Genomic DNA, 12,176 nt, shown 5'->3' with positions numbered 1-12,176 from the left:
ATGTCACCGGACTTGATTAGGATTCCGAGCTCTCCAGTGTGTGCACCAGAGGTCTCAGGCTGTGGAAAACATTTTTATAAAATAACCCATTAATGCAGAGGAGTGCAACTAAATTAGTTACCAATTTGCTGAGCATGAATTAATGAAGAGAGCTTCTCCCGGCTCCCACAGTTGTAATTTTCATAATAACCCCAGACCTTTATTTGGCAGGTTGTTTAGTTTTTTCGTTTGAAGGTTTTCATTAGTCTAATGAGGACTGTGCAAGGGCGAGCAGTCAGCACAATTTACATGAGGAAGCTATCATAATAAATGAGGCAATTTGAATAACATGCACAGGTTTATGCAGCGAGATAAGAGAGATTGTAGCAGCCAGATTCAGAGGTAACCAATACATTAGAACCAACTAATAACCAAAGTAATTCCAATAAAAGCTTTAAGTGAAGGGAATAAAATTAATGATAGATATATTGAACTGTAATGATATGATACATGATGCATTAGATTAATAAAATAAATGTGTTCCATTGTTAAAAGAGGGGAGAGGCCTCACCATCCGCAGCTTTGTTTATGGTGAGTTTTTTAATTAGGCTTGTTCATCGCATCAGTTTGTTTGGATAAATGAGATAACATTCCAATGGTTTAATGATATCTCTCCACTTGTTTGATCTTTATGATCTTGGCAGAGCATTAAATTAATCTCTCGCAATGCAAGAGAGGAGAGAGCAGGCTAGGTGCAGAGGAAGGATGCAGTGCCCCCGCTCACACGGTGGCGATTTAAAATAGCCAGACGCCTCCGAGACAGCCACTATAATGTCACATCACTCACATCCTATGAACACGTCTCATCTTTTTCATGTAATCTCTGGTGATGAAGGACAAAGGCTGTTTGTTGTTGTCTAAAAAAGGCCGTTTCCAAAGTTGTGTCACCCAGTGCAGAGCAACCAGATGGTAGGTTTTTTCTTTTGGGTTTTTTTTTCGGGCTGTTGTTTGAACTTGATTATTTTTTGTCCAAATTTTGCCTGAGAAAAAAGGGAGATTAGATGATGTGTGAGGAGGAGGGAAAAAAAAGCTTAGTAGAAAGCTAAGTGTTATCTCACATGTGACTAATTGAATTGCTTCAAACAGAAAGTCTGTGGCGATAGCTTCCGACAAGCCTCTGTCTCGTGAAACAGCAGGTAGCTGACAAACAAGGGGGAAATTTGAAAGGTACGGAAGCCTTTGGCTGTAAACTCACTTTGGACATCAAACACTTTGACATCATTTTTTTTTCCTCCTTGGGGAAAAGGTGTTTGAAACGCAAGCCATATGCATGTACGTTGAAGTGTACGAGTTTCTTTAAATACCATGTGGCAGTTAAAGCATTTTGCCAAGAACAAATCTCACCACTTCCCACTGCAGTTAAACACGCCACATCTCCTTTACGCTGAGCTGCAACGCCCGACTGGAGAGTCGGAGGCAACTACAGTATGTAAACTGATTCTGTAAACCATATTTTAAAAGCGGGTGAATCACTGGTAATATGATATTGGCACTTCCCCGGTAAACATTATATATCCTTGTTGACACAACAGGAGATGCACTCATAATGTCCTCCCCAGCACAAATGGAAGCCTGTGGTGTATTATGTCACCTAGAGTTGCATCCTTTCATACCTGCTATCGTCTGAGCGATCGCTGATGCACCGAGCAGCCAGCGTGACCACAATGGACAAAGCCGATTTGCCACGCCTTTTCTTTGTCAGGATGCTGCCTCAGTGTCCGGCTGATGTGCTCGCAGGGCTGCTGCGCTGTGCGTCATCTGCAGTCCCAGTTTACAGTCTGAACGATGAAGTGGAGCAGGTACCAGTGTCACACTCAATTACCATACAGCGGCTTTGGGCAAGGGCCTGTGTACGCTGTTGGTCTCATGTAGACAGAGGGGATAGAGTTTTAAAAAAAGATGAAACAGGCAAAAGAAAAAGTGATTTCTAGCCTCTGATGTCTTTGTTCTTTTCTTTTTGTGCATAAGCATTTGCAATGATAAAAAGGAAGTCAGGGGACTTTGGGTCAGGCAAAAGTTTCTGCTGCAGCCCTGTGCTCTTTTCGTGGTGTAAATATTTCACTGACATTGATGGTATCTCTGTACAGTATCATTAAAAGTTCGATAGTTCCGTGTAAGCGCACCTCTCTTCATCTTTCTGACTTTAATGCATAGTGTTTTGCTCAGTCCTCGCGATGTCCTTGGCGTTGCGAGCTTCAAACACATGCTGACTACCTGACTTTTCCCCAAGTCAGGAGGCAAGATCATTAGCCATCACAACCCTGAAATGTGACTTGGCAGACAATAATGCTTTATGATCAAACAACTTGTCAGTGCGTCCTGTTGAAATGAAAGAGTGCAAAAAAATAATTCAATAGAGGATCAATCAAATTTCCCCCCCTAGCCCATGTGAGCGAGATTGCTGATGGTGCAGAGAGGGGCTATTCCTCGAGGACACGGGAGTTCATTTGGATATTTGTTCTCCCCCTCATGAATGTTCCATTGCGTGACACCATCTCCTGCTAATCACATTTCACTGAGGAAAAGGGGGGATGCTTTTAGGGACGTTGAAAAGAGAGAGGTTCTTTTTAATCTTTGAAATGCCTCAAAAGTGACAGAATGCTTTCTCCTGCCAAGACGTGAGCCTCGGATGGGGAGATAAATATGCTGTGGTCAGCTAAGTGTATCTAGTGAGCAGAGAGGCAAATTTAATAATGCATTATCATTCACTGGCGAAGGTGAAATCTCCCTGTCCATCAGAAGAGCTGAGGCCTGTTTCATGTTACCCTTCACTGCAAATGAACAAGTGCTTTACTCAGCCATACCAGAGATGCACAGTAGGCACCAGTGCTCTCCTATATCTGCTGCTCTGGACGCTGAGGAAACAGGTCTGTAATCAAAGCAGTCATCTATTGGTCCTGACGACGGTGGTCTTAATGATCACAGCCCCGTGCTCCTGATAAAACTGTTTGGAACAATAACCTTCCTCTTTTTTTTCTCTCTCTCTCTCTCTCGCTCTCCCTGAGAACACAAGGTGCGCTTTACATATCTGAGCATCTGCTATTATGCAGATTCCCGGAGCATATTTACCCAAACGCCCTTGGACAACAGCATTAAACAATTATGAAGATTATGTACAATGCGGGAAATTTGTGATTCAAAACAATTCACATCTTAGCAGTGGCAACTGTTGCAGACAGATAAGGTTGACCCTGGCTGTGTGTATTTCTGTACTTTTTTTTTTTGGAGACATTCTGTGGGGTTGTTTGTATAATTTAATATTTACATGTAAACAGTAATTAAGTGATGCTGCCGACATGCCAGGGCCAGGCTCTGCCAAGGTAAACACCAGCCCTGGTAGTTTGCCACAGTCCATCATGTTTACAGACTTGCGGAGCCGAGTGCTGTTTGTGTGCTCTTCCTTGGCAAAGCCCATAAAACACAACCAATTGGTTGCCGAGTGTCGAACACAGTCACTCTTATCATCTGGCAGTCTGCTCGCTGACTTGAGGACATTGTGAGTCAAACCTTTAAATTTTCACTCTGCGATAATTACGCCGCTATACTTGAGCTTTTATATCCTTTCACTGAGAAAGTAAATCATTCCTAATAAAGAGAGGAAGAATAGGGGCGGAGGGAAAAGTGCTTGAGGACTAATTCTCTTCACTCCCTCCCTCTCTACTCTCTCTATTCTGCGTTTTGAAAGCCTTTCTCTGAGTATTCCAGTCACCTTGACTTTGCAGCTGCAGCCGTATAGTCTGTTGCTTATCCTGCCTAACCCCAGCTTGTCAATTAGGTGTTTAAAAATTAATCTCTTTAACTGGAAATACCATGCCAGCTTTCTTCCGTCTGTAAATGAAGTGTTATTAATTCACACAGCGCAAAGGCAGCGTTATGAATAATGTTATCAAAACAGATTTCCACACATTTAACACGTTGCTCCTATTAAAACCCCTTAAGTATTTTTATAACTGTGAAACCGGGTCTGCTAATGGATTTGCATCCATTTTGGAGCTTCTACACCAGACAGCCACGCAGTGAGTGCTCCTAAGCCAGGCCTTTTAAAGTTTACATTTCCCATTTCCTCTTTTGTTCTTTCATCTCCATTTAAAAGCAGCTCAGTATATCCAGTCTGGATTAGAGCCAGCCTGCGTCGACGCCCGTTCAGCAGTTAGCAGAATGGCACAGCCTCTCCCCGTAGGATTGCAATGCCAGGCAATGACACCGATGCGCGTCCCCGTCCCTCCCCTCACGAACGCGGGGAAGCTATGATCTAACAGCAGGGCTATCTGGCCACAACCACACCGAGCTAATGCTTGTTCCATTAAAACCCGGTGATTACGGGGGGATTTCCTCTCTGTTTGTTTGTTCGAATGCTTAATTATCAATATGTAATTGGCGTGTGTATTGTGATGTCGGGCGCACATTCGGTGGCACGTTTTACGGGAATGCACGTTGCTATCGGGCAGAAACAGGGCTCCCCAGTCACCGTCTAAGTTAAGCTGCATGAGAAGTTGCTCTAATGAATTAATAAATGCTAAACAAAGGAGAACTAAACAAAGAGTGAGAAATAAATGGCTGGATGATTAGTGGGTCAGAGAGATTAGCGGGGTATACAGTACAAATGATCCCCCTCTGAAACAGGAATGATTCAGGCAAAATACCCCATCAATAGTTGAGTCCAATTTAATCTCTGGGATTCGTCTGTCAATAAGTGGACCTGGTCAACGGGAGTCAATATGCAAAGACAATCCAAACACCTTCAAAGTGACTCACTATAATGTCCTTCCCCGAGTATTATCCTCCTGACAGTTTGGGCTCATCGTCAATAGATGAATTAGAGAAATCTATTGAAGTCTCCCCGGCTGTCACTCCCTCTGTTTTTTACCCTCCATCCTGAACCTTACCCTCCTCGTTAATCTGCAAAAAACTAAGGTCGCGGATTTAGCGCCGTGATCTCTAACCTCCGCCCGCCTCGTCTCGTTCTGTTTGGAGTGCCCTAACTGTGATCGTCTCTCTACAAAATGCCATTTTGTCTCCGCCACTGTTCACTTTAAGAGCCCATTTGAAGGTGCGCTGGCAGAAACAAAAGTCCTGTGTGCTTTTATGCAGTCATCACAGTCAGCCAAGCCTGTAATCCTCAGAGGTCCGATAATGACATAGCCCCTGCATTTATTACATGGAGGAGAGGAGAGAGGGAAAACGCTGACTTTGAACAAATGAACACTCTGACCTTTATGCAATAAATATGACATGGGCCGCATAAAAAGACAAGATATCTTCCTCCTGAATGGAAGTCAACATGGATTCAGGTCCCAAGCCTCTTGCTCTCTTTTTCCATTTCTCTTTCTCTCACTCGCTTGCTGTGTCTTTTTTCCAGCTAAACATTTTTAACTGCTTGAACCATAATATACTAATCTGTGCACAAGAAAGAACAATTTGTAGTTGATCATTTTCTTTGCTGTTGGTGATGTTATATATATATATATATATATATATATATATATAATGTACAAAGCAGAATACTATGGACAAGCACGTGTCAGTATTTTAATCTAGAAGCATGATTAGATTCTTCACTTTAATCATTAGCACGCTTTTTTTCTGAGCAAAAAGAAATGTCTTTATTCATGCCGGGAAAAGAGCGTTTTAACAGAGAGAATCAGCCTTTCACTGTGTCTGTTCTAATCTCAGCAAGATCCCAATTGAGCATTGTGATTGTCTTTTGTCACCTCAGACTGCCGCTCTGACAGTAAAGGATTTATGGTTATTTCCTTCCACACAGCCTGTCCATCTGTGGCTCTATCTTCATATGGCCTTGAGAATACGATTCAATTTATTAAGGCAAAGCAATGAACTCATTACTTTAAAAAGGTGGCAAGAGAGGGAGTGTGCGAGAGAGTGGGAGAAGTGACACACTGAATTGGTTATTAATGGAAAGGCACAGCCATAGGGCAGTTGAAATTTAATGATATCCTACAAGAAAATATGAGGGTGTCACTCTCCAAAAAGTCATGCTAAATGTCAACATTTTAAGGTCCCGCCGCTAATTTTATGCCTGTGCACAGTAATGTTTTGGAGAGCATTTAGGAAACACGGCCCAGTGGCCAGCCTGATTATCCCGCTCACCTTCTCTCCTCTCTCCAAATGGGTTTGTGCATCAAGCGATTTCATCTCTAAGTGAAGGGAACATTAGTGAGGGGAGAAAGAGAGAGCGATAGAGGAAAACATGCGGTTTGATTTTCATGCTGTGATAAGAGAGTGGGAGCCAAATGTTACCTGTTAATCTAGCCCAAACCGACCGGGGCTCTTGACTTTGTCCCCCAGCAGGGATGGGGCAAACACTCATTTTCCTCTCTCCGTGATGAAAAGGAAATTAGCTTAAATGTGATGAGGGCACATTAGTGCGTGTGCCATGCATGTGTGTGTAATGTGCGTGCATGTGTTTGAAGGTTTCTTTTGTTTGCATACATCTGCTTGCATGTTTCTGCAGCGTGTGTACAGAACATTACCCACACATACACACAACATATGCAAGCGATAGTCACTCCAAAGGAATTTGTCTTGTATGGATCATCACACACGTTCTCTCGGTTTTTCCAGTAGGTTTTTTCCGTACTTTGAGGAAAGTGTGCCTGCAAGTCAATCTTACCCTCCAGTAGTTTGATTATATACTATCGTGTACAATTTTCTCGTCCAGGTATCGTGAATAATGTTCTTATCACATGAAAAGCTGCTGTCACAACGGGGCAGTGATTTTAATTTAAAAACAAGAAACATACAATATATCCATTTATTAAAATAAGCCCATGACATCCTGTTTAAAAGTATCAGGCGGTTAAAGCAGGATTTATTCGCCTCAAACAGCCCTCAGAGTGCAGACATCATTTGCAAGATAAGCCAGACTGCCTCATGTTTTTTTAAAGTGCTCAAATTGCATGCAACTACTTTTTTTTTGCCCAGCTCTGCATCGCTGAATTTGTACCAGAAGACAGATATTTCCCTTGACAAGATTTTTTCCAAATCCGGTGCTTTTAAGTGCAGGTGGAATAATGCTGCGTTAGCTGCTAATGGCTGTCCGAGAGGTCATAACTACTCCATTTGAAGGAGGCTGGTTTCTCCGCAGCCCTGGCAGGTCAAATCAAATGTAATTGTGCAGTGAGAAGCAGTGCATTGCTTTGTGTTGGCGGCGCTGACAACCGCCGGGTTTAGCATTCAGTTCTCCTGCTGGGAGGAACACAGGTTTGCAAGGACAAAGGCTTCACCTGTCAATATATCACACTGACTGGCTGGCCAAATGTACCTCTGCACTCCCTCTCTCTTTCCCCTCTCTACTATCTCTCTTCCTCTCTGTCAGCCATTCATTCTCCACACACCCATTTTATTCCGGCCTCCTCTTTCCTCAGACTCTGCCTCACCTATCTATCCATCCATCTTCTGTCTTCAGCCATCTATCTCTCCATCCTGGCATCCTCCTCGTCCCCTTCTCCCTCTCTCTTTTTTGTGTGTGTGTCTTTCTGTATCTTCCTCTCCTCCCGCTCGCGCCGCCTTCGTGTGAGGACTCTGCTGAAATGTCCTGAGGGACCCAGTTTCAAACACAGGAACCAGAAACATATGGCACATTTTCAACTCCCAAGGTCAATTACAGCTATTTATCCAGAGATTGCAGCTAAATTTCCCAAGGTTTCTTCTAGATTTACCACAGATTGCAATGTGTGTCTGTCACATTTTAAATCAGGCCAGTTTCCTCTGCTCCTCTCTCTCCACTCCCTGCGACGTCCCATCAAATATTTCAAAGGCTTTCAAGTGGGTTTTAGACATGTTTTATCTCTGCTTATCATGTGCCCCATCTTTTTTGCCTCAGCTTTGCTAGGTCCAAGTGCCGCTTGCAACACAAATCTAATAACATGTAAATTGGAGATAAGCCCAGATCCCTCCAAGTGATATTTTTTACATTCATAGTTTGTCAAGTCAATTCCTGGGCCCCTGTTTTAGCAGCACAACACATGAGGAGTGAGAAAATTAACTGGATAGGTGATTCATCATCGCTAGCACACTGTCAAGGACTCCCTCTGCAGCTATTGAGAGCAGGGTGGAGGAGGAGGACGGAGAGAGGAGGGGGACTTTGTTTTAAATTATGGCATTTCATTCAGAATGCATTGTATTTACAGCGTCCCATTTTTATTTGTGGCTCCTATTATCCGCCGAAACAGTTGTGCATGAAATGTTATTTGTGACAGGGGTGACCTGCGAGTGTTTTTCCACACAGTATTTCATAGTCGGGGCCTTAACTGTACCTTTACCGTACGGTAAGCACAAGAGGCTGTCACAGCTGCTGTTGGCAGCCTTGCTAGTGGAGAAATATCACCTGGAAACAGAGTACTCCATTCCACTGGCCCCCATCACTCCAACGCCTGTCGCTGTAATTAAGTTGAAGTCAATGATTCTGGAGCGATGGTGAGAAATAAACATGCAAACACATGCCAGGATTTGCTGCCAGGCACCGGGAGAAATAGCGGGAGGGGGATAACATTAGAAGCACAGAAACTACAGATCTACGTCGTGTTTGCTACAATTTACATTTGAGTTTCATTAAGCCAGCTTTGATTATATTGATTGAATTAGTCACTTATTAGCTTACCATTTCTTTTCTTCTTTTTTCTTTCCTGAAAGTGCCACTTTTTATGCACAGCTCCTGGTGGAAATGTTATCTGACAAGTGGTGCTGTACCGTAGTTGGAGTCTGTCGAACAAAACATGCTGTTTGCTTTTCCCAGAGCATGACAGGTTGTTTCCCCTGCAACAAAGCCATCAAATATTCTGTGTGATCCAACATTGTGTTGCAGGGGAGGCCTGCTGAGTGGGAAGCCGGAGTTTGTTAAAGCAATGATTTATGATTAATGCCAACACTAAATAAGGGACAAAGTGCCTACAGTACAAATCAATTACAAAGCTACAACAGCAGACCTTTCCCCGAGGTCTACTAACGTCTCTAGTTGTTATGGTGATTTTATTGGAGGTGGGTGATGCATGCATATAATGCACGCAATACATCTATATCAACCTGAGCTGGAGCCAACTGTAATGCTTTTGATCTTTGATTAGTTATTTTATTGAGATAAAATGGGACTTTCATGCTTTGCCACTGTGTGAGGAGAGTGCGTTTCATATCTCCACCCAGACACCCACCACAGAACGCAGACAGGACTGCACCAAACAAAACAAATTACCACAGGAGTGGCTTCTTAAAAGTAGGCAATTCATTATTTTTATGAAGTCAAATTATAAACAAATTTTAATCCATTAGGCAACCATCCATTCTAATTAATCAACAGGAGTGAACTCCATCTGAAAAAGGAGAAAGGTTGTTTACTCTCTCCACGGACCAGCGGTGCATATTTCACCGTCTTCCCCTCGCAGAGAGAGAGAGAGAGAAAAAAACATTCTCCAAATTACAAACCTAAACTCTGAATCCTAACACTCGACTTTTGGCGCAGAGATGTTTCCAGGGCATTTGCAGATGCTTGAAATAATCTCCAATGTTTTTGCTCAATCTGCTCTGAGGATGGGTGAAATAAATACTTTAAACTAATTAATGTAAGACCAGCTGTTCCCAGCACTTGGCTGGCGTCGGTGAATATTGATGGGAGGGAGAGGCAGGGCTGTTCAGCTCCACTCGCTGTATGTACAAGACTCAGGCTGCCACATAAACAGAAATGAATAGTGGATGAGAGCAGAGAGGTGCTGTACACAACACAGCCAGGGTTCCACATTACAAATAAAACTTTTCCCTACTTTCATTAAATTAACAATTAAGCAGCTGATGGTGCAGACTTCCTACGGAGACCTTTTTACGCTGGATGTGTTTAATAAACTGTCACTGCGCAAGATGGTAGCACTTACAAAATTGTTGGCTCGGTAAATGCTCACTGGATGAAAACATGTGTCGGATCTGATGGGACAACAAACGCCAGTGTCTGACACACTGTTTTAGTTTGACCAGGCTGTATCTGCCGGGTTTCGCCTCCTGCTTTCGCCTCCCTCCCTCTCCTGCTCCTCTTCCCTCCTCTGAGGCCTGGAGAGGAGGCTGGACAGCAGATGGCAGAGCCCTACCCCTCTGCCGGTGATGAATGGAGTATGATGTCATCTTAGGTTTGACAGGCACTCGTGCGTGCATACACAAAGGAAGCCTGAGCCTCTGGGGTCGAAACTGCAGGCCTGCTTCTGATTTTGTCCACATGACATCTCTTAAATGAAGCTGGATTTATGACCTGGTTGATATTGTTTAACTCCACATTTAGGCCCTGAGAAGAACAAATACAAAGGCATCTCTAAAGTGCTTGTGCACCATGTTTGCGAAAAAAGGGGAAGGGCAGGGATTGGCTGCTGGAGATCAATACAGACCCGGTTGGTGCCAGCGGGTCAATATGTGTCAGCATGACCAAAAACTGCTCTCATATTCTACTTCACTCATTCCTAGTTGTATAAATACTTGTTTGTTTTTTTTAAATTAATTGTCAATGCTATTATTTTCTTTGCAGAGGACAACCTGATGTGCACCCCAACAGCAAGAGACAGCTACGAGAGGTTGTCGTTGGCCGGACAGGCTCTACCCCCTGGCTTCCCTTCACCATTCCTCTTCCCAGATGGTTTGTCATCAATAGAGACTCTACTCACAAACATACAGGTATTGTCAACTGAATGAGTTGCACAGTTCACGCAATATGACACGAACTGCTAGCATCAACCTCTGGTGAATACAGGTCTCCATCAACCTCAAGGAGGTCTGGACAAATATAAAGATATTTGAAAGTATTGATTGTGTATGTTCTACCTCCCACTTAAAGTCAAGAGTGGTGACATTACCATTTGTGTGTCTGTCATCATGTAGTGACTGATTTCCAAGCATCACCCAAAACAGCCTATAAATTAATTTTTGACCTTTGGACTTTTACAAACAAATATCTTTTTCTCTACTGTTTTCATCCACAACTAATTCCATCCACTGAAACTTTCTTTTGCTTGTGGTTGAAATCTTCAGAAATATTTACTTTTTTGTCCCTTCTGCTGATTCCAAACTTCCACTAATTGTGTAAATATACATACCCAAACGAAACCATCTACTCAGACCGTCATTAACTGAAAATCCTCTAGTGATTCCTGTAGTTACTGGCGGTAACAGAAAATTCAAATTATTACTACAGCTCACATAATTCTGAGGGCAATAAAACAAACTAATGTCATTTTCGTAAAGAAGTTGAGCAATAATTGGCTTTTACCATTATTCTGTGAGCAACTGTGATGTGATTTTCTGCAAACAGCAGGACGCACTGAGATGTTGGAGGTGTGCAGCCTGTCGCCTGCAGCTCGTCCTCTAACAGCTCACTGTGGCTGCTCCTTCTTGTTCCATTACTCCCTGCAAATATATAACTGTTGCAGTATTTTCATCAGCGAGCCATAGGCTCAATCACCACTGTGTTACCTCACCCGGCGACAGATAGTGACTTAACAGACATTTATTCAAGTGAAATATATCAAGATTGCCACTTAAAGGCTCCATCTCAAACGCCCTCTGTCAGAAAGATGAATGTATTTGCCTTCTGTCTGAGTGTAATGATGTGTGTACACTGCTGCCCTTCTCATTGCACTTGGACCGTTGGCATCAGAGTCCTGCTTTTCCTTTGGCTCCGTGTGGTAATTAGAAGTAAACCCGTCACGTGCTCCCACCACTCCACCGAGTCATTTTTGATAATGATCTTTGCCTTGAATATTTATATAGAAATCAACAAAATGAAACCAAGCAGAAAATTAAGATAAAGCAACTCGGAATAAATTGGGGTCAGAAGAATCAACAATTAGTAAGATATAGCCCAGTGCATTTGATGTGATAGCATGCGGATGGGGAATAATTGTGATGAAAACGGCGGTGGTACTGTAAAGCTCACACATCCCTCAGTTTAGGGCTGTCAGGAGTGTGTTTGGAATGGCAGTGATGTAATTGATACATGATGAGATACTTGTCATTCATATTATTCATTCCTGGCTCTGTGAGGAGCATGAAAAATGCCACAGAGACAGAGACTGTGTTGTTATACTCATCCAGTTACAGTTGTCAGCAGTGGAGTCGAAGGAGATCAGGAAGAAATATAAGGAGCTACA

The 12,176-nt window shown here is 43.0% G+C and overlaps 1 protein-coding gene across 1 annotated transcript in view; it reads left to right on the top strand.

The window, feature by feature from the left end:
- dachd (dachshund d) overlaps positions 1-12,176 on the top strand; it is a 114,692-nt gene that overhangs the window by 93,788 nt on the left and 8,728 nt on the right. The window contains exon 11 of the mRNA XM_069533574.1: positions 10,559-10,704. Coding sequence (XP_069389675.1) covers positions 10,559-10,704 — 146 coding nt within the window. The remainder of the gene's footprint in view (positions 1-10,558; positions 10,705-12,176) is intronic.

This window comes from Paralichthys olivaceus, chromosome 10 (genome assembly GCF_024713975.1).
Source record: "Paralichthys olivaceus isolate ysfri-2021 chromosome 10, ASM2471397v2, whole genome shotgun sequence".
Classification (NCBI taxonomy): Eukaryota; Metazoa; Chordata; class Actinopteri; order Pleuronectiformes; family Paralichthyidae; genus Paralichthys; species Paralichthys olivaceus.
This window is presented reverse-complemented; position numbering and strand designations above follow the sequence as displayed.